The 24,032-nt window shown below is 43.2% G+C and overlaps 2 protein-coding genes and 1 pseudogene across 3 annotated transcripts; 1 reads left to right on the plus strand and 2 right to left on the minus strand.

Annotated features, from left to right (window-relative positions):
• Positions 1-230: 230 nt before the first annotated feature.
• LOC139409173 (oogenesis-related gene) lies at positions 231-16,466 on the minus strand. 2 transcript variants are annotated; one of them, XM_071153957.1, is made up of 7 exons: positions 16,370-16,466; positions 1,543-1,623; positions 1,084-1,309; positions 843-991; positions 579-680; positions 436-474; positions 231-275 (listed from the first exon to the last, which is right to left on the minus strand). In XM_071153957.1, exons 1-6 carry the CDS (start codon positions 16,391-16,393, stop codon positions 454-456), a joined length of 603 nt encoding a protein of 200 aa, XP_071010058.1. In that variant the 5' UTR covers positions 16,394-16,466; the 3' UTR covers positions 231-275; positions 436-453. The 2 variants fall into 2 exon arrangements, with proteins under 2 accessions (XP_071010058.1, XP_071010057.1); XM_071153956.1 differs by lacking the exon at positions 16,370-16,466 and adding an exon at positions 2,041-2,143.
• LOC139409171 (inactive tyrosine-protein kinase PEAK1-like) lies at positions 8,852-17,931 on the plus strand. The gene is made up of 4 exons (XM_071153955.1): positions 8,852-9,206; positions 9,440-9,609; positions 10,518-11,062; positions 16,335-17,931. The coding sequence occupies exons 1-4, from the start codon at positions 9,139-9,141 to the stop codon at positions 17,451-17,453; spliced, it is 1,902 nt and encodes a 633-aa protein (XP_071010056.1). The 5' UTR covers positions 8,852-9,138; the 3' UTR covers positions 17,454-17,931.
• On the minus strand, positions 17,768-22,711 carry LOC139409172 (ornithine decarboxylase antizyme 1-like; annotated as a pseudogene).
• Between the last annotated feature and the right edge of the window lie 1,321 nt (positions 22,712-24,032).

Here is a 24,032-nt window from a genome sequence, read left to right on the forward strand (position 1 = left end):
CTGTCCAGGTGTTAACCATGAACCTCTTATGTTTCCATACATATGGTGACAACCATCAAATCATCCACTTGTCAACACTGCTAGATGTTTCAGGATAAAACAAGAATCTAGTATTGCCATCTCCTGGTCAGTTATTACACTGCATGTCTGAAGCTACTAAGCACAATAAACCTGCACATAAAGATGAATGTTTTATTTAGTAAATTACAAACAAGCAAAAAGTGAATACTGGCACTGGAGGCTTACAGGTGGTGATAAAACTGAAGGCGGCGCACCTAAGGACCAATAAATAGTACTGATGTCAATTTACAAGTGGGCCATAGAAGACATAATCAATATAAATAGTCAAACATCATAACAGGATTACAAATAGGTTGACCCTCATGCATGTTAAAACATTTTTTAAAAAGTAAATGTTTGTCACACCAGATGTACCTGAAATGCCACCTTCCACTATGCCGTCTGAGGAACATTCTGCAAACAAGGCAAAAAGACAACTAGATTCAATGCCAATCTTCTATAGTCAGAGTACTTGCAGAATGATGAAAGGCAATGCCAACGAGATGCTCACTCTGTACCGTTTTAAGGTAATCGATCACAACCTTCCCTGAAACATCGAGGTCACTTTCTGTGTCATTTTGAGAGTTATACTCCTCACTGTCAGTATCCACTGCACTCAGCTGTCAAAAAAAAGAAAGGTCTGGATAGTCAAGTATGAAATCAATGTGCCACGGGAAACTGAAGAAATGAGTAATGCGTGCATGCATTTTAGAGACCATATACTATTCATGTGAGATGAAGGGTTAGGCCCATTCAAAGGAAACCATAACAGGAGAACCCACCTCATAGTCAGGATCAACAGAAGGCTCCTCATCCTCTAGTTCCTGAGAGAGTGCCTCAACCCAGGTCTGCTGCTCCTCGTCGTCATCAATGTCATCCTGCTTCCTCTTGTTGCCTTTCCCACAGAGCTTAGTGGGGGAGCAAAGCACCTCTGAAAAACAACCCAAATGAATAGTAGAATTCCCCCATACCATTTCAAGCACATGTCTCAATTCTGTATATAGAAACCATGACTATACATGCCTGGGGATACAGCACAGCCGATGCTGGTGCACACAGGGTAGCCCAGGGCGCTCTGCAGACGGCGAGGCAGGATGGCCAACAGGATGCGTGTGGCTCGACGCAGACGCTTGCGGCCTGCTAGACAGTGGCGGGCTGGACTAGGATTGTCATCCTCTTCTGGAGGAACAAAAGCCTCATCGGAAGGGGAGAAACCCAACAGCCACCAAAACCCACGGAGAGCACGCATCTGCAGACAGGAAGTATAATCACTGAGCTTTAAAAGCCATAATTCACATATCCAAGACAGATGCAAAGTGAGGACAGGTGCTTGTGGGATTAATATGGTGGCACATTTATGGAGGCCAATTATGGACACAAACTATTGAAACGCAACCATCCCATGTCCAACATGTAAAATTCAAACTAACCAGTGAAGATAAATTAAGCTGAAGATAAATTAAGCTTGGGGAACATGCTTACCGCTAGCCTGACAGGCCAAAACTGTGACAGGCGACAGAGTACAGTGGTTAACACACTGTCTCTCTTCACCACAACTTTGTCCTGTGAAGGTAAAAATGGGTCAGTTAAATCCTATATATATATTTTTTTTAAAAGCCACAAAGCAAGCATAAAATATCAAGGTGTGCAGACAGATGGCTAACTAGTTGCGCATTGATGAAACACTTCAATATGAAATGTACTTTCATAGCAGGCTAGGACAATTAACGTAGGTTAGGAAATAAGTTCGCGAAAATGCTGTCCTAACATGCTACGAAAGTCACTTCGTGTCGTGAAAGGAGTGTCCCAGAGCATTTCGTTAGTGTGCAGCCACTTGTGATGACAGATGCAACAGAAGCTAGCAGGCGTTCAAAGTTTCCCGCCGCAAAGAGCTCAAGGTGTTATAGCAAGTTAAACAACCTCAACAATAAAAGTTGCCGTCAAGTTCATCGGAGTACAAACATAATTTGCCCATATTACCTCAACACCGTCGTTGTCCTGTTCGATGGCGACGCTACATTCAGAGGTCATACTGATCAATGTGGCGATAGATTGGAAGGAAGCTGATAACAGCGGTATGTGATCAGTGTTCTTATGAACCCCGGAATAGCAGAAGATGAGCCAATCACCCCACACAAACAATTAGGCTAACTGTGACCATTTATCGAATCACTAATTAGCGAAATGATGAATTATGGCAGCATCTGTAGAAAGGTATGGGCCAACATCAGATAGGCCGACAATAGCCTGTCGCATTCGGTAGGCAAAATGTGACTAGTTCATATGCTATTCGGAACTAAACTCAGAAATGTCAGACTTGCTAACTCCTTGAATGCGGAATGTGTATAACTAGGTAACCAGTTAGCAAGTCGGACATTTCAGAGTTACGACTAGCACATGAACACAGCATTACACAGGCAAGGCAGCCCAGTTCTCATATTTTGCCCAATTAGTAGCAAAATAACTGATCTGTCTGGTCAAAAGAACAATTAGTGGAATAATTATCCGATTTGGGCTGCCTGTGTAAACACAGCCTAATGGTATTGAAAGTGAGAATTGAATAAATAGAATAAACTGAACGAAAATGACAACTACTAATTATAATATTTACAAGGGAAATTATTGCTTTGTTTTGTTTTATTTTGTAAACAGTAAGGTGTTTATTTTATTTTGTGGCGTCCATCCATCTGAACAGGGATAACCAAACTTGGTTAGAGCTTCCGCCACTAGGCAGACACGTCACATTTACGCACACACGTTCAAAACAACTGGGAAGTCGAAGACAAGAAAACAAGCGCCGACTGCGAAAATCGTTTTGGACGGTCTTCCAACTCGTAATTAAAAGTCGGAAACTCTGGCATTTTTCGAGAGCTCCGAGTTTCCGACCTGAAGATCACTGAAGTCATGATTTGACCTAGTTTTTCCCCAAATAGTTGTCTTGAAAGCACCAACGGTACTCCAGGGGGAGTCACAGGTATAAAGCCCCACTGTTTTCTCTCCAGACCAATCTAACCTATCCAAGACACAAACTAATAGCACTGCTGAAAGGGAGAGAGAGAGACACATAGGCTAGCCTACACACACACACATGCACACAAACAACAGCCACAACGAAGAGAAACATGACAGCACCATCAGCATTGGAACTATTGGCAGTTGCACAAAACACTTTAACGCTGCAGAAATGTGGGATTTCTCCACACCGTGCAGGCACAGTTGCGCTCCAGCATGCGCTCTCTTGGGAGTTACAGTTTACAATTCCCAGTCTTCACCATTCCCAAGGCGATGATGGAGAGGTGCATAGGAAGGCTTTGGGGGCCCTGAAGTGGACACCTGCTGTTTATGTATTTTACCATCCTCTTCACTCTCTACATCAACGTCATCATCCAGATTTGGGTCTTCACCTGAGCGAAAAGCCCACTGGACCATCTCAGACCCCTTCACCTACAAGCGTTCTCTACTCCACAGGGAGAGATCCTACCCCTGTACCTTCCTGGAGAATGAGCACTGGCCCGACCCGACCGCCAGAGTTGCCCTGTCTCTGCCTCACCTTGCCTTGCCAAGGTCACCAGACCGCATGGCTTTGTCGCCCTGAGTCAGAGCTCTCAGATGGCCTACGAGGAGGCTCTGCTCTTCCAAGCTGGGCTCTGGCGCCTACACAAGGATAAAGACAGCATCCACCACACGACACAGGCCATTCACATTAAACCCAATGCCTCCAGATGGTCAACTACTGTCCAACGCCTGTCCATAGAATATAGTATCTCACAGACTGAATCAGCACCAAAGGAGGAGATACTATGAACCATCTCCTCAGGCTCATCCTCCACCTCCTCATTGAAACATTTGTATGAATATGAAAGCTGATCCTTTCATAAACATTCTCCTCTCAAGACAGTTCAATATCTCATGAAATCCAGAATACTATACTGTAGATCCCCGCTATGGCTAGCCTTACATCTGTATGTTTTATTTAAGGGGCGTAATCTAAACCTTAATCCTCTCAACTGAATTTAACAGAAATCCTAATCCACCATACACTATCATTAACAACACATATGATACCTGAATATATTAAATGGTGTATTACACTCTTCAGATGACAATTTAAAGTTACATATCATAAAAGGATGATGTATTTCAGCATGTCCAACAGTCTGTAAAGCTTAAGTGCATGTTGTTCAATGTGTGCTGATGCAACATCTGCTGTATGTGAGGTAGGGAGACCCTGTTCTCTGTGGCTCTTAGCATATGAAGGGGCTCTTAAGAGAAAGGACACTAGGGCCTAATGATGTTTACTCTGCAACCTTCTACTGATACTCATTATGCCTCCTTTCTCATAGATCATGAAGAGGAATTGTGCCTCACTGTGGAATAAATACGAAACCTACTTCTAAAAATAGATCACAAAAACCCTTTGTCTGAAGAGCACTTTACCTAATATATTTCAATAATATAATGGAACAAGATATTCATTTTCAGAATAATGCTTACTGCAAAGTAAGAAAGTATGGTAACAGGAAGCCTAGCGTTGGGCAAGTAACTGCAAGGTTGCTGGTTGGAATCCCTGAGCTGACTAGGTGAAAAATCTGTCAATGTGCCCTTGAACAAGGCACTTAAAACGAATTGCTCCTGTAAGTCGATCTGGATAAGAGCGTCTACATAAATGTATGAACTTACAAGCCTTATTGTTTAAATCTATTCATGCTAACCAATAGGCCTACAGTGTGCTATTATTATAACTGTATGAATTCTAATCCCTCTCTGCACAACAACAACCTTCCACGTCCCAAAGACTGAATGTCCAAGTAGGGTTTAACGCCTCCTCTCCTACTCAGCCTCAGGTTTGGGCCAGTAACTGTAAAGGTTGCTGGTTCGAATCCCCGAGCTAACTAGGTGAAAAATATGCCGATGTTCCCTTGAGAAAAGCACATAACCCTAATTGCTCTGATAAGAGCATCTGCTAAATTACTAAGATGTTAAAATGTACTCGCCTTACCTGCTGCATTGTTACTTTGATCCCACATGGCAATCTTTTCCCCGACATCTGCCCTGGCTTGCCCCGGCCACATTCCCCCCTCTCTCCTGAGCTTTTGTTTGCCTCCAGTGCACATACAGTGGGGCAAAAAAGTATTTAGTCAGCCACCAATTGTGCAAGTTCTCCCACTTAAAAAGATGAGAGAGGCCTGTAATTTTCATCATAGGTACACTTCAACTATGACAGACAAAATGAGAGAAAAAATCCAGAAAATCACATTGTAGGATTTTTAATGAATTTATTTGCAAATTATGGTGGAAAATAAGTATTTGGTCAATAACAAATGTTTATCTCAATACTTTGTTAAATGCCCTTTGTTGGCAATGACAGAGGTTAAACGTTTTCTGTAAGTCTTCACAAGGTTTTCACACACTGTTGCTGGTATTTTGGCCCATTCCTCCATGCAGATCTCCTCTAGAGCAGTGATGTTTTGGGGCTGTTGCTGGGCAACACGGACTTTCAACTCCCTCCAAAGATTTTCTATGGGGTTGAGATCTGGAGACTGGCTAGGCCACTCCAGGACATTGAAATGCTTCTTACGAAGCCACTCCTTTGTGGCCCGGGCGGTGTGTTTGGGATCATTGTCATGCTGAAAGACCCAGCCACGTTTCATCTTCAATGCCCTTGCTGATGGAAGGAGGTTTTCACTCAAAATCTCACGATACATGGCCCCATTCATTCTTTCCTTTACACGGATCAGTCGTCCTGGTCCCTTTGCAGAAAAACAGCCCCAAAGCATGATGTTTCCACCCCCATGCTTCACAGTAGGTATGGTGTTCTTTGGATGCAACTCAGCATTCTTTGTCCTCCAAACACGATGAGTTGAGTTTTTACCAAAAAGTTATATTTTGGTTTCATCTGACCATATGACATTCTCCCAATCTTCTTCTGGATCATCCAAATGCTGTCTAGCAAACTTCAGACGGGCCTGGACATGTACTGGCTTAAGCAGGGGGACACGTCTGGCACTGCAGGATTTGAGTCCCTGGCAGCGTAGTGTGTTAATGATGGTAGGCTTTGTTACTTTGGTCCTAGCTCTCTGCAGGTCATTCACTAGGTCCCCCCGTGTGGTTCTGGGATTTTTGCTCACCGTTCTGGTGATCATTTTGACCCCACGGGATGAGATCTTGCGTGGAGCCCCAGATCGAGGGAGATTATCAGTGGTCTTGTATGTCTTCCATTTCCTAATAATTGCTCCCACAGTTGATTTCTTCAAACCAAGCTGCTTACCTATTGCAGATTCAGTCTTCCCAGCCTGGTGCAGGTCTACAATTTTGTTTCTGGTGTCCTTTGACAGCTCTTTGGTCTTGGCCATAGTGGAGTTTGGAGTGTGACTGTTTGAGGTTGTGGAAAGGTGTCTTTTATACTAATAACAAGTTCAAACAGGTGCCATTAATACAGGAAACGAGTGGAGGACAGAGGAACCTCTTAAAGAAGAAGTTACAGGTCTGTGAGAGCCAGAAATCTTGCTTGTTTGTAGGTGACCAAATACTTATTTTCCACCATAATTTGCAAATAAATTCATTAAAATTCCTACAATGTGATTTTCTGGATTTTTTTTCTCATTCTGTCATAGTTGAAGTGTACCTATGATGAAAATTACAGGCCTCTCTCATCTTTTTAAGTGGGAGAACTTGCACAATTGGTGGCTGACTAAATACTTTTTTGCCCCACTGTACACACACTGTAGACTTTGGACTGATCATAATTGTATGTAGGTGAATTAACTTGTGATGCTTATTACGTGAGCTTACTCAGAAACACTAACTACTATAGGCCTACTATTTTTTTTTTAAATCTCAGACTTTTATAGCATATTGGACTCATAGAGAGCTACTCTCAAGTTATCTTGTTGGGGCGAGTGACTCTTTGAAGTTACAATGGGATTGCCCCAAGCTGTAAACATTTTTTCTTGTGCTTTATCCTATTTGCCCCATGACTTTTGCGTGCTTTGTTGACTATGAACTTGATCGTTTACCCAACCATGGGACTGAAGTCTTTTCCCCCCACACTCGCGACTCAGACTCTATTGGTTACATGAACTCTTGGTCTCCCATCCTTTTCTAACTACATCTCGCCAGCTTTGTATTCATGTTACCTGATGAATTTGCTGTACAATAGGATCTTGTTGCCATCTGATGCACATTGAAATATCATAAAAAATCAACACTCTCTCCCTGTCCTCTGCCGTGCCCTGATTGGATTACTGCTGATGATATCTGGAAATGTGCATGTACACCCTGGCCCGTCTACTGTTGCTAGCCCCAATTCTTACTTGTGCTCTGATATCTTCTTCACTGATTTTTGCTCTTGTAAAAGCCTGGGTTTTCTGCACGTTAACACTAGAAGGTTATTACCTAAAATGGATCAATTGAAAGCTTGGGTTCACAGCTCTAATCCAGATGTGTTGGTCATTACTGAGACGTGGTTAAGAAATAGTGTTTTGAACACTGATGTTAACCTTTCTGGTTAGAACCTTTTTTGTCAAGACAGATCTTCCAAAGGAGGTGGAGTGGCAATCTTTACCAAAGAATGCCTTCGGTGCTCTGTTGTCTCCAACAAGTCTGTCCCCAAACAATTTGATAGCTGGTTTTAAGCATTAAGCTTTCAAATAGCTCTTTGTTGACTGTTGCTGGGTGTTGTCGTCCTCCATCAGCACTGGCCTGTACCCTACCTGCCCTAAGGTCTCTCCTGGCCCCTTACACATAGTCTGAATTAGTCTGAATTTGTCCTGCTAGGTGACCTAAACTGTGACATGCTTAAACCACCTGACCAAGTCCTAAAACAACTCCCTAAATCCTTCTCAGATTATTACCAATCCCACAAGGTATGACTCCAAACACCCAGAAAAGGCTACTCTCCTTAAATGTTATCCTCACAAATAATCCTGATAGGTATCAGTCTGGTGTTTTCTTTAATGACCTTAGTGATCACTGTTTTACAGACTGTTTTCGTAATGGCTTCTCAGTTAAACGACCTGTCCTGATTTGTCATAGACGCTTGCTTAAAAACTTTAATGTACAAGCCTTCCTTCATGACCTGGCCCTCTGTCAAAGACACTTGGACCTTCTTTTTTGATATTTTCAGTGGTATTGTTAACAGACAACCCCCATAAAGAAAATGAGAATTAAAAACAGGTTCAACCCCTGCTTTGACCGTGATCTGGCAGAGTTACTCCACCTCAAGAACACCATTTGGTGAAAGGCTCGGCACACAAATGCTCAGGCTGACTGGCTCTCGTTCGGGTAAATGAGAAATAAGTGCACTCAGGCTATCCGGAAGGCCAAAGTTAGTTACTTTAAATAGCCGTTCTCTCTCTGTGGGTCTAACCCCAAGAAGTTCTGGAGAATGGTGAAAGACCTGGAGAATAAACCCTCCTCCTCACAGCTGCCCATGTCCCTCAGTGTTGATGATGGGGTTGCTACTGACAAGGAGCGTATGTCTGAGCTGTTTAATCACCACCTCATTAAGTCAGGATTCCTATTTGACTCAGCCATGCCTCCTTTCCAGTCCAACATTTCCTCATCTCTCAGCCCTTCTAATGCAATTAGATTGATCACACGTGTTTGACCAAGAAGATGCATCATAAAGCAATTGGGGGCTAGCACATTGAAGAAGAAAAATGTGATTTGAGATCCAATCCATAAAATACAAAGTACCAGGGAGGCAGAGACCAAGTGTGTGATGGATCTAACTTAAAAGGAAAGTGAGAGAGAAAAAAAAGAGTGTGTGAAGTTGGGTGTCTTTTTTGGTGTTCTTCCTCATTTTGTAGTTGAGGTTACTGCATAAGTACTGATATGCCCTCACACAGGCACTACTTTTCCGGTACCAACCTCAGACTGCAAAGATCAGAACAGCAGATAATTACATTCTCACAAGAAAGAGAGACAGAGATAGACAGACAGACAGTAAGAGAGAGAGAGAGCGAAAGAGAGGGAGAGAGGATATTAACGTGAACCTAAGCAATAATATTAGAGACCTCAAGTTCCATTTGAGTTTGACAGACTGCTATTCTGAGTGAGAGACACCGTAACCAGGCGATGGATTGTGCAACTCAGGGAGCAGAGAGACAGAGTGGACCCCCAGTGTTGCCTATCAAACAGCGCAGGTAAAACAAAAACATACAGTACAGAAATTGCATAGCACTCAGTCTCTATGCAGCGTCTTGACAGTTCGACTGAACCTTTAAATGTGAGCTTCTTCAGAAAAACTATCAAGACACTGCATAGAGTCTATCTGAGTGCTATGCAGTTTCTGTACTGTAGGCACTTATTTTGGGTAACTAGTTCAAAGGACAGCATATCAATTAATGAATCTGATTGTGTGTGTGTGCGCGCTCAGGAGTCTCTACTCGCGAGGCTCTAGTATGGGTTCCAGTGTGGACCTGGAGTTGGATGGGAGTGTCTCTAGCCCATTGGGGCCCCATCAGCACCAGGGCTCTACCTGTACAGATGTGTTCTCTGCAGCCACTGATTGCCATGCACTCCAGTGTCCCATTCACCAGCGCTATGGTGAGTACAACACACATCTACCTTTATCAGACACTGATATTATCCTGTTGATTTCAATTATAAAATGGATTAGGATATAAGTTCTTTAGGTATTTGCTTTTTCCCAGCTGAAATATTAAATAGAAAGCACTTGTATTTTACCCTCTCATTTTCCTTCCTTGTCCTGCTTCCCTTTTCTCATGTGAATTGAATGGGAGGAAGTGACACCTGAAACCAGGCCTATGCTGATAAATAACCACAACGTTTGTGTCCACATGTTTGTCACAAGCTCAACTGAATACAGTAGCTCTTGTCAAATATTTATTTATTTTTAAATTTTACCCCATTTTTCTCCCCAATTTCGTGGTATCCAATTGTTTTAGTAGCTACTATCTGGTCTCATCGCTACAACTCCCGTACGGGCTCGGGAGAGACGAAGGTTGAAAGTCATGCGTCCTCAACCCAACCCAACCAACCTTGGTTAGCGCACACTGCGCCCGGCCCGCCACAGGAGTCGCTGGTGCGCGATGAGACAAGGATATCCCTACCGGCCAACCCTTCCTTAATCCAGACGACGCTAGGCCAATTGTGCGTCGCCCCACGGACCTCCCGGTCACGGCCGGTTATGACAGAGCCTGGGCGCGAACCCAGAGTCTCTGGTGGCACAGCTGGCGCTGCAGTACAGCGCCCTTAACCACTGCGCCACCCGGGAGGCCCCTTCTGTCAAATATTTAATCTACGTATCCAACAACAGTTTGAGATAAACATTGGCCAAAATGTTTTTGTTGTTGCAGAGTATTACTATTCTGTAATTTCTCTACCTTATTCTAAAGAAGTTCTCGATCATCATAGAGAGTCAAAGCGTGGAAATAGGCAATGACTTCTCTGGAAAGTCTATTACATGTTCTGTATTTCCCTTTATCTTTCAGACCCCTCTTACTGTCATCAAGAGAGGTTTTTCTCAGATAGCACCACCCCTCCACCAGTGCCCAAGAAGAGGCTGGCTCGAACCCTTTCCCTACCAGGGGTCTATCTGTGTCCCCTTTCCCCACTACCCTGCAGTCACCAAAACTATGACAACCCTCTCTACATGCTGGTCCCCAACGCAGGCACTCAGCCCCATGTAGAGATAGATGAAGAAAGACCAGTCCAGAAGAGCCCTCTCAACTTGCAGCCGCTGTCTCAACTGGACTTCGATACACCTGATGAACAGCTTACCTACTTCTTCAGCAGTTTCTACAACCAAGGGGACATTTCTCAAGGTATTCAGCATCGCCACCTACTGTTCCTGAGGAGTATGGAACAGCGCATGGAGGCTGGGGTTCTCCTGATGAGAGAGTCCGGCGAAGGCCTTGTTGCATTTCAGCCCCAAGATTTCCTACTGTGTGAAAACTACCAGCCCAAGCAGATAGCAGGTTCACTGTACTACAGCCTGCATAGCCCAAAGTTTCCAGGGAGGATAATCGCAGCTAAGGTAAGGTTATGCTCATGATCTCAGGGCATTAGTGATTTAAGCGGCCGCTAGGGGGCCCTCGACCCAAATTATTTTAAATGTTTTTAGGAACTCTGTTGAGACTTAGAATAGTAGAATACCCAAGGTGCAGTTTCACAATTCATTTTTTCATTAGATTATAAATTAGTCTGACCAGTTATCTAAACTTGTAGCTAGTAATCATGGTTTATTACTGACAGGGCACACGGGGCACGAGCCCAGGGACCCTGACCACCAGTGGGCCCCCGATGATTTTGTTAGTCACTCTCACTCAGATATCATAAGTCATGGCAAAATGTGTAGAATTGCAGAAATGTGGTTTTAAACTGCTGAAATATCTCTCCACCCTATGGTTAAATTTGTAGAATTGTAGGAAGTTCGCTGTAAAACTGCAAAAAAAATTTATCCGCCCCATGGCACAATTTATAGAATTGCATAAAATGTGTTAGAAAATTGCGAAATCTTCTCTCCACCCATGGCAAATTGTATATAATTGCAGGAAATTAACTACAGCAAAAACTCTGAAATCACGAGGGGGGGTCACTTAAATGTTTTATCCCTGCCACCAAAAGCCAAGGGCCAACCCAGCCTACTCTATGCGTAAACCAGTTTGTGCATCATGCTCAAGCAGTATTCCAAATCAAATCAAAGTTTATTTGTCACGTGCGCCGAATACAACAGGTGAAGACCTTACAGCTTAAATGCTTACTTACAGGCTCTAACCAATAGTGCAAAAAAGGTATTAGGTGAACAATAGGTAGGTAAAGAAATAAAAACAACAGTAAAAAAAAGACAGTGAAAAACAGTAGCGAGGCTATAAAAGTAGCGAGGCTACATACAGACACCGGTTAGTCAGGCTGATTGAGGTAGTATGTACATGTAGATATGGTTAAAGTGACTATGCATATATGATGAACAGAGAGTAGCAGTAGCGTAAAAGAAGGGTTGGAGGGTGGTGGGTGGCGGGACACAATGCAGATAGCCTGGTTAGCCAATGTGTGGGAGCACTGGTTGGTCGGGCCAATTGAGGTAGTATGTACATATGTACATGAATGTATAGTTAAAGTGGCTGTGCATATACAGTGCCTTGCAAAAGTATTCGGCCCCCTTGAACTTTGCGACCTTTTGCCACATTTCAGGCTTCAAACATAAAGATATAAAACTGTATTTTTTTGTGAAGAATCAACAACAATTGGGACACAATCATGAAGTGGAACGACATTTATTGGATATTTCAAACTTTTTTAACAAATCAAAAACTGAAAAATTGGGCGTGCAAAATTATTCAACCCCTTTACTTTCAGTGCAGCAAACTCTCTCCAGAAGTTCAGTGAGGATCTCTGAATGATCCAATGATGACCTAAATGACTAATGATGATAAATACAATCCACCTGTGTGTAATCAAGTCTCCGTATAAATGCACCTGCACTGTGATAGTCTCAGAGGTCCGTTAAAAGCGCAGAGAGCATCATGAAGAACAAGGAACACACCAGGCAGGTCCGAGATACTGTTGTGAAGAAGTTTAAAGCCGGATTTGGATACAAAAAGATTTCCCAAGCTTTAAACATCCCAAGGAGCACTGTGCAAGAGATAATATTGAAATGAAAGGAGTATCAGACCACTGCAAATCTACCAAGACCTGGCCGTCCCTCTAAACTTTCAGCTCATACAAGGAGAAGACTGATCAGAGATGCAGCCAAGAGGCCCATGATCACTCTGGATTAACCGCAGAGATCTACAGCTGAGGTGGGAGACTCTGTCCATAGGACAACAATCAGTCGTATATTGCACAAATCTGGCCTTTATGGAAGAGTGGCAAGAAGAAAGCCATTTCTTAAAGATATCCATAAAAAGTGTTGTTTAAAGTTTGCAACAATGCAAAACGTTATGTTTGGCGTAAAAGCAACACAGCTGAACACACCAGTCCCACTGTCAGGTGGTGGCAGCATCACCTGCTTTTCTTCAGCAGGGACAGGGAAGATGGTTAAAATTGGAAGATGGATGGAGCCAAATACAGGACCATTCTGGAAGAAAACCTGATGGAGTCTGCAAAAGACCTGAGACTGGGATGGAGATTTGTCTTCCAACAAGACAATGATCCAAAACATAAAGCAAAATCTACAATGGAATGGTTCAAAAATAAACATATCCAGGTGTTAGAATGGCAAGTCAAAGTCCAGACAATCCAATTGAGAATCTGTGGAAAGAACTAAAACTGTGTTCACAAATGGAGCTCGAGCTGTTTTGCAAGGAGGAATGGGAAAAAATGTCAGTCTCTCGAAAAACTGACATACCCCAAGCGACTTACAGCTGTAATCGCAGCAAAAGGTGGCGCTACAAAGTATTAACTTAAGGGGGCTGAATAATTTTGCACTGTATGATAAACAGAGAGTAGCAGCAGCATAAAAGAGGGCTGGGGGGGGGGGGGTACACAATGCAATTAGTCCAGGTAGCCATTTGATTACCTGTTCAGGAGTCTTATTGCTTGGGGGTAAAAAACTGTTGAGAAGCCTTTTTGTCCTAGACTTGGCAGTCCGGTAGTAGAGAGAACAGTCTATGACTGGGGTGGCTGGGGTCTTTGACAATTTTTAGGGCCTTCCTCTGACACCACCTGGTGTAGAGGTCCTGGATGGCAGGCAGCTTAGCCCCAGTGATGTACTGGGCCGTACGCACTACCCTCTGTAGTGCCTTGCAGTCAGAGGCTGAGCAATTGCTGTACCAGGCAGAGATGTAACTAATCAGGATGCTCTCGATGTTGCAGCTGTAGAACCTTTTGAGGATCTCAGGACCCATGCCAAATCTTTTTGGTTTCCTGAGGGGTAATAGGCTGTCTTGGTGTGTTTGGACCATTCTTGTTTGTTGATAATGTGGACACCATGGAACTTGAAGCTCTCAAACTGCTCCACTACAGCCCCATCGATGAGAATGGGGGCGTACTCTGTCCTCCTTTTCCTGTAGTCCACAATAATTTCCTTAGTCTTGGTCACGTTGAGGGACAGGTTGTTATTCTGGCACCACACGGCCAGGTCTCTGACGCTTCCCTATAGGCTGTCTCTTCGTTGTCGGTGATCAGGCCTACCACTGTTGTGTTGTCTGCAAACTTAATGATGGTGTTGGAGTCATGCCTGGCTATGCAGTCGTGGGTGAACAGGGAGTACAGGAGGGGACTGAGCACACACCCCTGGTGGGCTCTAGTGTTGATGATCAGCGTGGCAGATGTGTTGATACCTACCCTCACCACCTGGGGTAGATGTTTAGTCCCAGGATCCTTAGCTTAGTAATGAGCTTTGAGGGTACTATGGTGTTGAACGCTGAGCTGTAGTCAATGAATAAGGAGCTAAGGATCCTGGGACTAAACATCTCCCTCTGCAACTGGATCCTGGACTCCCTGACGGGCCGCCCCCAGGTGGTGAGGGTAGGTATCAACACATCTGCCACGTCACATAAGTGTTTATTTTGTCCAGGTGGGAAAGGACAGGGTGGAATGCAATAGAGATTGCATCATCTGTGGGTCTGTTTGGGCGGTATGCAAATTGGAGTGGGTCTAGGGTTTCTGAGATAATGGTGTGGATGTGAGCCATTACCAGCCTTTCAAAGCACTTCATGGCTACTGACGTTAGTGCTACGGGTCGGTAGTCATTTAGGCAGGTTGCCTTTGTGTTCTTGGGCACAGGGACTATGGTGGTCTGCTTGAAACATGTTGGTGCTACAGACTCAATGTTGGACATGTTGAAAATGTCAGTGAAGACACCTACCAGTTTGTCAGCACATGCTTGGAGCACACGTCCTGGTAATCCGTCTGGCCCCGCAGCCTTGTGTATGTTGACCTGTTTAAAGGTCTTACTCATGTCGCCTACGGAGAGTGTGATCACACAGTCGTCTGGAACAGCTGATGCTCTCATGCATGCCTCATTGTTGCTTGCCTCGAAGCGAGCATAGAAGTGATTTAGCTCATCTGGTAGTCACTGGGCAGCTCACGGCTGTGCTTCCCTTTGTAGTCTGTAATAGTTTGCAAGCCCTGTCACATAAGACAAGCGTCGGAGCCGGTGTAGTATGATTCAATCTTAGCCCTGTATTGACGCCTTGCCTGTTTGATGGTTCGTCGCAGGGCATAGCAGCATTTCTTGTAAGCTTCCAGGTTAGAGTCCCACACCTTGAAAGCGGCAGCTCTGCCCTTTAGCTCAGTGCGAATGTTGTCTGTAATCCATGGCTTCTGGTTGGGGTATGTACGTACAGTCACTGTGGGGACGACGTCCTCGATGCACTTATTGATAGAGCCAGTGACTGATGTGGTGTACTCCTCAATGCCATCGGAAGAATCCAGGAACATGTTCCAGTCTGTGATAGCAAAACAGTCCTGTAGTTTAGCATCTGCTTCATCTGACCACTTTTTTATAGCCAGAGTCACTGGGCTTCCTGCTTTAATTTTCCTGCTTGTAAGCAGGAATCAGGAGGATGGAGTTGTGGTCGGATTTACCAAATGGAGGGTGAGGGAGAGCTTAGTGCACGTCTCTGTGTGTGGAGTACAGGTGATCTAGAATTTTTTCCCCTCTGGTTGCACATTTAACATGTTGATAGAAATTTGGTAGAACTGATTTAAGTTTCCCTGCGTTAAAGTCTCCGGCCACTAGGAGCGCCACATCTGGGTGAGTGGTTTCCTGTTTGCTTATTTCCTTATACAGCTGACTGACTGCGGTCTTAGTGCCAGCATCTGTCTGTGGTTGTAAATAAGTTTGTGCAGTTTATGCATCATGCTCAAGCAGTATTCATACTCGAGTTATGTGCACAATGCAAAAGTCAAGCAGAATGCAAACACAGCTGCACCAAATGTAAAAAGCCACGATAAGGCCAAAAGCCAAAGAAGAGATAATCAACAAAAGGGCTCATTTCTAAGCTCTACCTCAAGCAACAGTCATGTTTTGCACCATTATATAGCAAGTTTGGCAACCCCCGACTCCAGTGACACATTTCCTCTGAACTGTCAACAGGTGTTGAGCAACCCAACAGACTGTACAGACAACAGCAAACATCCATGTCTTAGAAAGGCTTATTAGCATTAGGAAGAGTAGCTTCTGTTTTAGCAGCAGCTAATGGGAATCCTAATTTTAGATTAGGGGTCTTTTGTTAGACTGTGAATGAATCAGATATGACTGTACAATAGAGGAGAAAAACAACTTTTAATGTGACTAAGCCTTGTTAAGGAAGTGAAAGGTTTTTTTTTTGTTCTAATTTCCTCCCCGGTTTCATTCCCAGGTAAGCAGTGAAGTTGGCCCCTTGTCTCAACCTACCTCAGTGCCGCCCAATGTCAACATTCAGCAGGTCATTGTATCTTTCCCATCATGCCCAGCACTGGAGAAAGAACCTGGAACCAAAAACACAACCACTTCAGACTCCTCACAGTCTGATCAGACAGGGACAGAATCACCAGATGAGAGCAGAATTGAGGCAGACCAAAGTCAAGCGGAGTCTGAAGAGAGCAGTGGACCTACAGTTGCTTCACTATTGCTCAAGGGATATGCAGTGACAATTGAGAGAGACTTACCACAGGCTACTTTGGAAGACTTTGTACAAGAGGGAAGGTTCCTGCGGAGCTTTAAACCATTAGTGTATGAAAGGCAACTGAGTATTCTGCTGCTACAGTTAGCCTTGGGGTTACAACACCTGTGGAGTAATGCAGCCACCTGCGCTGAGCTGAAGGCTCAAGGCATCTTGCTGGTATGGCCAAGGGAGAGAGGGCAGGAAACAGAGGCAGACAAAGCAGAAGAAAGTGGAAGAAGTGAAGAAATGGAGTTATTGGAGAATGAAAAGATAAAAGGAGAGATTCAGGAGCTATGGAGAAAGTGGGGAACCCCTCGTGTGGCGTTGACCAATCACACCAGTCACAGTGACCCCAGTCTCTTTCAGCCTGCTCATGCACCTCTATCCATACAGTCTCAGTTCGGAGTGTTGCTAGAGTACTGCCTGTACCTCTCTGACAATGCTCCCTCTCAACATACACAGAGTTCAGATGGCGCCATCCAGAGCTCCCCATATCTACCAGGGCTTCTCCAACTAGCCTCCTGGCTTCAGGATGAGGGTAGTGGGCTACAGATAGCAGACGTAGTGGGGGTCCTGCAGGCTCTGCTCTGGGGTCCACGTGTTGAGCTCTTCAGGGTAAATGCCACCGTGCCTTCCACTCTGCACAACTGGCTGTCAGTCAAGCAGGCCCTTCTGATGCTGAAGCTGGCAGAGAGAGGGCTGATCCAGGACCTGCCCAGTCTGGACTGGGAGCACTGCCTGTGTCTACAGTACATCTCCTTCACTGACTCTGAAACTGTGATGAGGGCCACAGCTCGACTAGGACTCCACAACACAATGGACAAGAAGTTGTGATTACTCATATCTGTTAATTGAAGTTAACACCACTTGAATTAATGATTCTCCAATCAAGGGTTTCCCAAACTGGGTCCTGAGCCCCCCCCCCCTGGGTGCACGTTTTGTTTGTTGCCCTAGAACTACACAGCTGATTAAAATAACTACTCAAGCTTTGATTATTTGAATCAGATGTGTAGTGCTAGGGCAAAATACTAAATGTGCACCCGGGTGGGGTCCCCGGACAGACTTAGGGATACCCTGCTCTAATCTAATGTAAAATGTGGATGATATTTAACGTTCATGTTGTCAGAATCTATCTTGAACATCTGGAATGCATTAAAGGTTTGCTTTTTTATTAGACATTTTTCCACAGTATTGCTTTCCAAGGATATTGAGCAAATGACATATCAGCTCCAAATCAAATGTATATGCACTGTGTTCTATAATTAACATTTCATGGATCCAAGGAGCCCCATTAAAGATTTTAAAAGATCAACTTAAAGTGCATTATGTTAAATTCAACACAGACTGATCGAGTTTAAACAGATACTTCTACAACTCTGGTACGTGTGCCCACAAAATACGTCTTGTAAAATCGTTACACATATTTCAATGCCCTTTCCCCAATTCCTAAACACATAACAAGTGGATTTATGCCTTATTGTTAAGGTGAGCACTTTTATTCGGGCACTTGTTACAACATGCAGATTTCAGTCAAGTGGATCAAAACTAGAAATCAAAGTTCATGCACACATTAAAATCAAATCAATATAAAACATGAAAATCAACTTGAAATACCCAAGAAAACATAACTAACATAACATGAATATGCAGCATGGACATTTTCACCATAAATTGTACAGCCTAGAGATGATCATTGTAGTGGATGGGGAAGGAGGAAATCAGTACTACACATGGAAATTAGTACAGTGTTGAGGAAACATTTCCCAGATTTAATAAGGATACATTCTTGGTTTAACATTACACACTAGTTCAAATGTCATTGTAATACATCACATCAAAGTAAATAAACTATTTCACAGGAAATCTTGACCTTAATGAATTTTGATCATATTTATTTTCCCTAAGTGATGAAGTGGGATGGGGAAGGGTATGTAAAAGCTAACGTGTGTGTGTATATATATATATATATGCATTTGTGGCATGTGCGTGACCCATTATTAATCGTTGAAGGAGTCTCGTTCGATTCTGTAAGCCATGAAGAAAGCATCGGGGCGGGTAGGGACGAGTGGATGACCCGGTCTCACAATCTCAAAGCCCAGGAAGCTGAAGGTACGCAGCAGAGATGCTGAAGAGAGAAAAGGACAATGAGAGAACTGCCTCATAACAAAGCACATAAAGTATTAACAGAGGTGTTTGACTGAAAGCAGACACACACAGTGACTTACCTCTGTCGTCTCGGTTCTTGTGGAAGCAGATGAAGACATGGTCAACCTGCAGCTTCTCTTCCGCACATTCCAGCAGGAGAGCGAAACTGGAGAGATTAAGTAAGTCAATGAGTTATGAAGGTAGTGCATTGCAGTCAGCAAGCAATAGAAACTAAGTCCATCTACCATGAAACAACATCAAACAAGTTGAAGGCGCAATATGCATCTTTGTGCGCGACCAGACCAAATTCACATAGAAATTTGAGTTATAGAGCTGTCATTCTCATTGTAAGCAAGTCTGATAAGCGGTAGATCCATTCTGTGTGTGCCATTTCAATGCGTCCCTGTCCGAAAATTTAATTTTTTTGCATCTGGATATACTATATACTATATTCTTGGTTAATGAAAGATTTCACAGCAGTTTAGATGGTACAATGACTCTCCACACTAGTTGTAGAATTTTACACACCGGCAATGGCAGAGTGATTTCTGCATATTGCGCCTTTAAAAGACAACAAAAACAGTCTAAAGTAAAACCAGAGGACAACGAGGGGTTGTACTTGCATTGGATCACTGACCTGTCTTTGCTGCCCTCGGGCAGAGCTCCAGGGGGGATCTCGATGTAGATGTTCCCCCCTTTCAGCACCCCCCTCCAGACACAGTGCTTGCCCTCTGAGCAACGAGGCTCAAAAAGCAGGAAACGCACTCTGCCATTGGCGGGGGGCGGCTCCTCAAGAACCAGCAACCGAGCATCCTGCAGGAGAATGCAGAAATTAGCAGGTATGAAGAGAGGTTTGATACAGGTAGCTTAACACCAGATGATGAAGGAGAAAGAGAAGAGAGTGGACTCACAGAGTAGAATAGCTTAGCTGAAAGATTGCGATCCCGCTGGTCATTCCCTCGCCCACCTGGGATCTTTAGGGGTGGGTGAGGGGCATCAGGAACACCACAGAGGCCCCGGACACGGGTTACTGCAACAGCGGGAACACCACCTCGGACTGGAGGACACAGAAGAACTGAGCCATTATTCCTCAAGGATTCACTGACTATGAGCTAGCCTAACTGGAGACCAGGAAAAATGTCCCTTTGGAAGTCTATGTATCATCATTCTAGTCCATGTACCTCACATGACTAATATGGTAAAACATTGTAATTTGAATAGGTACCCTAACCAGGACAAAGGATTGAAGTTCAAACTGTTCCACTGACTAAATCTTTACATGTCTGAATGGAACACTTTGCTTGAGGCTAAATAAGTAACAGGCAGGAGATATTTTATTTGCTTTGTTGGCAACAAAGCACATTCGGTAACAGGATGTCCCAATGAGTTATGACAAAATGACTGCCTTCCCTCAGGTTGAATGCTACCTTTGTAATTGATTCCCAGTTGACATCACTGATTAATCAGAGAGGACTGTCACAGTAGGAGTAGCCTATGGGGAGAGATGACTGCTCCGTGTGGCAAAAAAGGTGGTGACAATGTCAATGGAAAAATACTGAGAACAATTTCAGCTAAAAATGAGGGTGGTAAAAATAGTGTGTTGTTTTTTGGCCTAATTCAAGTCTGCACGGAGGACAAAAACACCAACCTCTTACGTCATTGAGACATGTGCCAGATTACCCACTCCACCGATCAGCCATTTTGCATAAGCCACAACGTGAGTGTGTGTTCTAGTTAAGATTCAGAATAAGCTTTTGTGTGGGGGTTGCGCTAGGAGAGATGAGTATGCCAATTCTCAGAGGTCGAAAAGTGAACAACCCCCATTAAGGGTGGCATACTGCTCACGGACGCGCTCTTACGCAAACACCACTCCAGCGTTATATGTGGAGCAGGCATGTGAAAGCAAAGTAAGAAGCATTGTGTCAACCTTGGAGCTCAACCTCTGAGTAACAGTGATATACCTCAACCATCGTCATGATGGCGTCATAGGCTCATCATTTGTGCGGCATATTGACTGGAATCCCTAATAAGTGGTCCTAGTGAATAAGGTTCCTTTGGAAACTGCATGACCAGATCGCAAATAATATCCAACTAGCATCCTTATGTCAAATCCCTGTCCGTTCGCATTCCACCTGCACGTTGTTCCCGCAGATTCAACAGCACTGCTATTCTATGCCAAGTTAAGCCTCTTCACAATACTCCTTAAAATCCCCATTACACTCTGCTACACAGTAGGCAATATTCATGAAGAGGCTTAAATTGTGACAACTGGCTTAGTCAGGTGGGAGATGAGTCTCCACCACTTGCGTAAGAGCCATTAACAGTTGAATGAATGCGATGTGGAAAAATACTGTCTCGCAGAGAAATACAAATAGATATTAGGTCAAAGGGAAATAATTGAGGCATTCATGGACACCTAACCTCTACTCAAATCACTTAAAATGGTGGGGACTACGTTTCAAGAGGCCTCTTCATCTAGTAAACAGACTGCTGCTCAATGCCCCACCAACATAACAGACCATAAATAACAGCATTTTACACCCATTGGGAACAGACTTGACCAAAACAAAATGTGAAAATAGCTAGGTTGTTTTTAGCTAAATGACCTACCTTTAGAGAATGTACATCCGGTACTTTGGTTTTTAGGCACAAGTACTGACTGGGAACTGGCCAATAGGTAAGTTAGCTAGCTGTCACTCATGTTATTCTTAAACTAGGATAACAGTCATTCAAGCCATCAAAGCTTTAAATTGGCCAAACAATTATTGGCTAATAAATCACATTGAATGTGAGTGAACAGATATGATCTTGATACCGGCAGGTGAGCAGCTAACAAGTGTCGAAGGGTTGCAAGTTAAATATTTGCTGTAATGGCTAGTAACAGTAGCTAGTATCCTTTTCATATACAGACAAAAATCTGTATTTAGTGAGTCTGCTCGATCATTAAGTGGGTGAACTGGACAATTTTCTTGTCCTGCTTTCAAAATGTAACGAGTACTTTTGGGTGTCAGGGAAAATGTATGGAGTAAAAAAAAAAAATGTATTTAGGAAACATTGCCTTTTTTAAAATATTTTCTTTACTGGTAACACACCACATCTTGTCTGAAATCGGTATAGACAACGACATGGCTGTGTGCCTATTGCTTTAAAATCGCGAGCCAGCTGGCTAACTAGTTTACTAACATCTCCCAGAACATTCGACGAAATAACATGGGTCAGTCCATTAATTCCGCTATTATTGAGAAACATATTGCCGTAACGTTAGATCGTTTGTTTCTTAATCTCACATATGAAGCAAGTAAACAGTACATTGTCGACAAAGCAAGTAAACGAACATTGGCTGGTAAACTGGCTAGCTAGTTAGCTACCGAACACCTGTCCTTAGCCAAAAACATCCGCAGAATGCTAAATGACAAATTATTGTTCGAACCGCATCCAACTTTAATAAGCACAATTATACAGGCATCGATCAAAGCTAAATACAGTTATTCAACTTTAATAAGCACAATTATACAGGCATCGATCAAAGCTAAATACAGTTATTCAACTTTAAGATAAATAACGAGTTTAGAACAATATTGTTCCACGTACTCGTTATTAGATACATAGCTAATATCCCCTGTAAACAAGTGGCACTAACGTTAGCTGCGTAGGCCTCTGTGGCTAATGAATTAGCATAGCCCTTCTGGAGTTAGCTAAATATAAATTACTAACTAAATTACACTATCATAACTCACCTTTCACTTTCTGGGTTATTACTGGGCAGTTCGATAACTGGCATTGTAGATATCGTTTTCTCTTTTTCTCTGACAAAACAGTGGCTATTTAATATCGTCTTGCGTTTGGATTTAACCATAAGGCCAACGTCCAAGCCAGCAGATCCCTCTTGATTCTCTCCTCACCAAATGATTTTACGTAGGCTCAGGCTGCCAGAGCACAAGGGGAGGGCTGCTCGAGACAGAGGTCCCAAAGGAGAGGGAGTGTACTAAATACATGACGTTTGATGAATTAAAGGTCCAATGCAGCCGTTTTTATCTTGATATCAAATCATTTCTTGGTAACAATTAAGTACTTAAGTACCTTACTCTGATTGTTTTAAATTAAAATGGTCAAAAAGAAACATAAATAGCTTCTTAGCAAAGAGCAATTTCTTGAGCAAGAAGGACTATCTGGGAGTGGGGAGGGGAAAACTGAAAACTAGCTGTTATTGGCAGAGAGGTTTGGAACTCTCTTTCTTATTGGTCTGTTAAAGTTAGCCTAGGTACATAAAGCATCATCCATTAAGGCTGCAACGGCATCATTTCCATTCTTAAAGCAGCCTGTTAACTCAGGCCCTGAAGCCAGGATATGCATATAATTGGTACCATTGGAAATAAAACACTTTGAAGTTTGTATAAATATTAAAATAATGTAGGAGAGTATACCACAATAGATATGGTAAGAGAAAATCCAAAGAAAAACCAACCAAATTGTTTTGTTTTTTTGAGAGAGAGAGAGAGAGAGAGAGAGAGAGAGAGAGAGAGAGAGAGAGAGAGAGAGAGAGAGAGAGAGAGAGAGAGACCATGCTCTTCCAATGGCCGGTATAAGGGCATACTCAATTCTACCTCCCAGGATGCAATTCCTGTGGCTTCCACTGGGTGTCAGCAGTCTATGTTCAAGGTTTCAGGCTTGAAACTTGAATAATGAATAAGAAATAACAGTTTTAGTACAGATTTTGGAAATCCGTGTTTGCGCGCACCAAGACAAGACGCAGCTGCTAAAATCAGTTTTCTACTGAACATACTTCTTTCCGTAAGAAATATTATAGTTTGATGACATTTTAGGGTATCTGAGGAATATATAGAAATGCATTTTGACTTGTTGAAACAAAGTTTAGGGTTAGATTTTCGGACTCCTTTCTTTGTATGTTGAATGAGTGGATTACTCAAATTGATGGCGCCAACTAAACTGACTTTTTGGGATATAAAGAAGGATTTTATCTAACAAAACGACACTACATGTTATAGCTGTGACCCTTTGGATGACAAATCAGAGGAACATTTTCAAAAAGTAAGTGAATATTTAAACGCTATTTGTGAATTTATGAAACCTGTGCAAAAATATTTTGATGCAGGGCGCCGTCCTCAAACAATCGCATGGCATGCTTTCACTGTAATAGCTTCTGTAAATTGGACAGTACAGTTAGATTAACAAGAATATAAGATTTCAACCGATATAAGACACTTGTATGTACCTAAATGTTTAATATTCATAATTTGTATGATTATT

This window comes from Oncorhynchus clarkii, chromosome 5, assembly GCF_045791955.1.
Source record: "Oncorhynchus clarkii lewisi isolate Uvic-CL-2024 chromosome 5, UVic_Ocla_1.0, whole genome shotgun sequence".
Taxonomy (NCBI): Eukaryota; Metazoa; Chordata; class Actinopteri; order Salmoniformes; family Salmonidae; genus Oncorhynchus; species Oncorhynchus clarkii.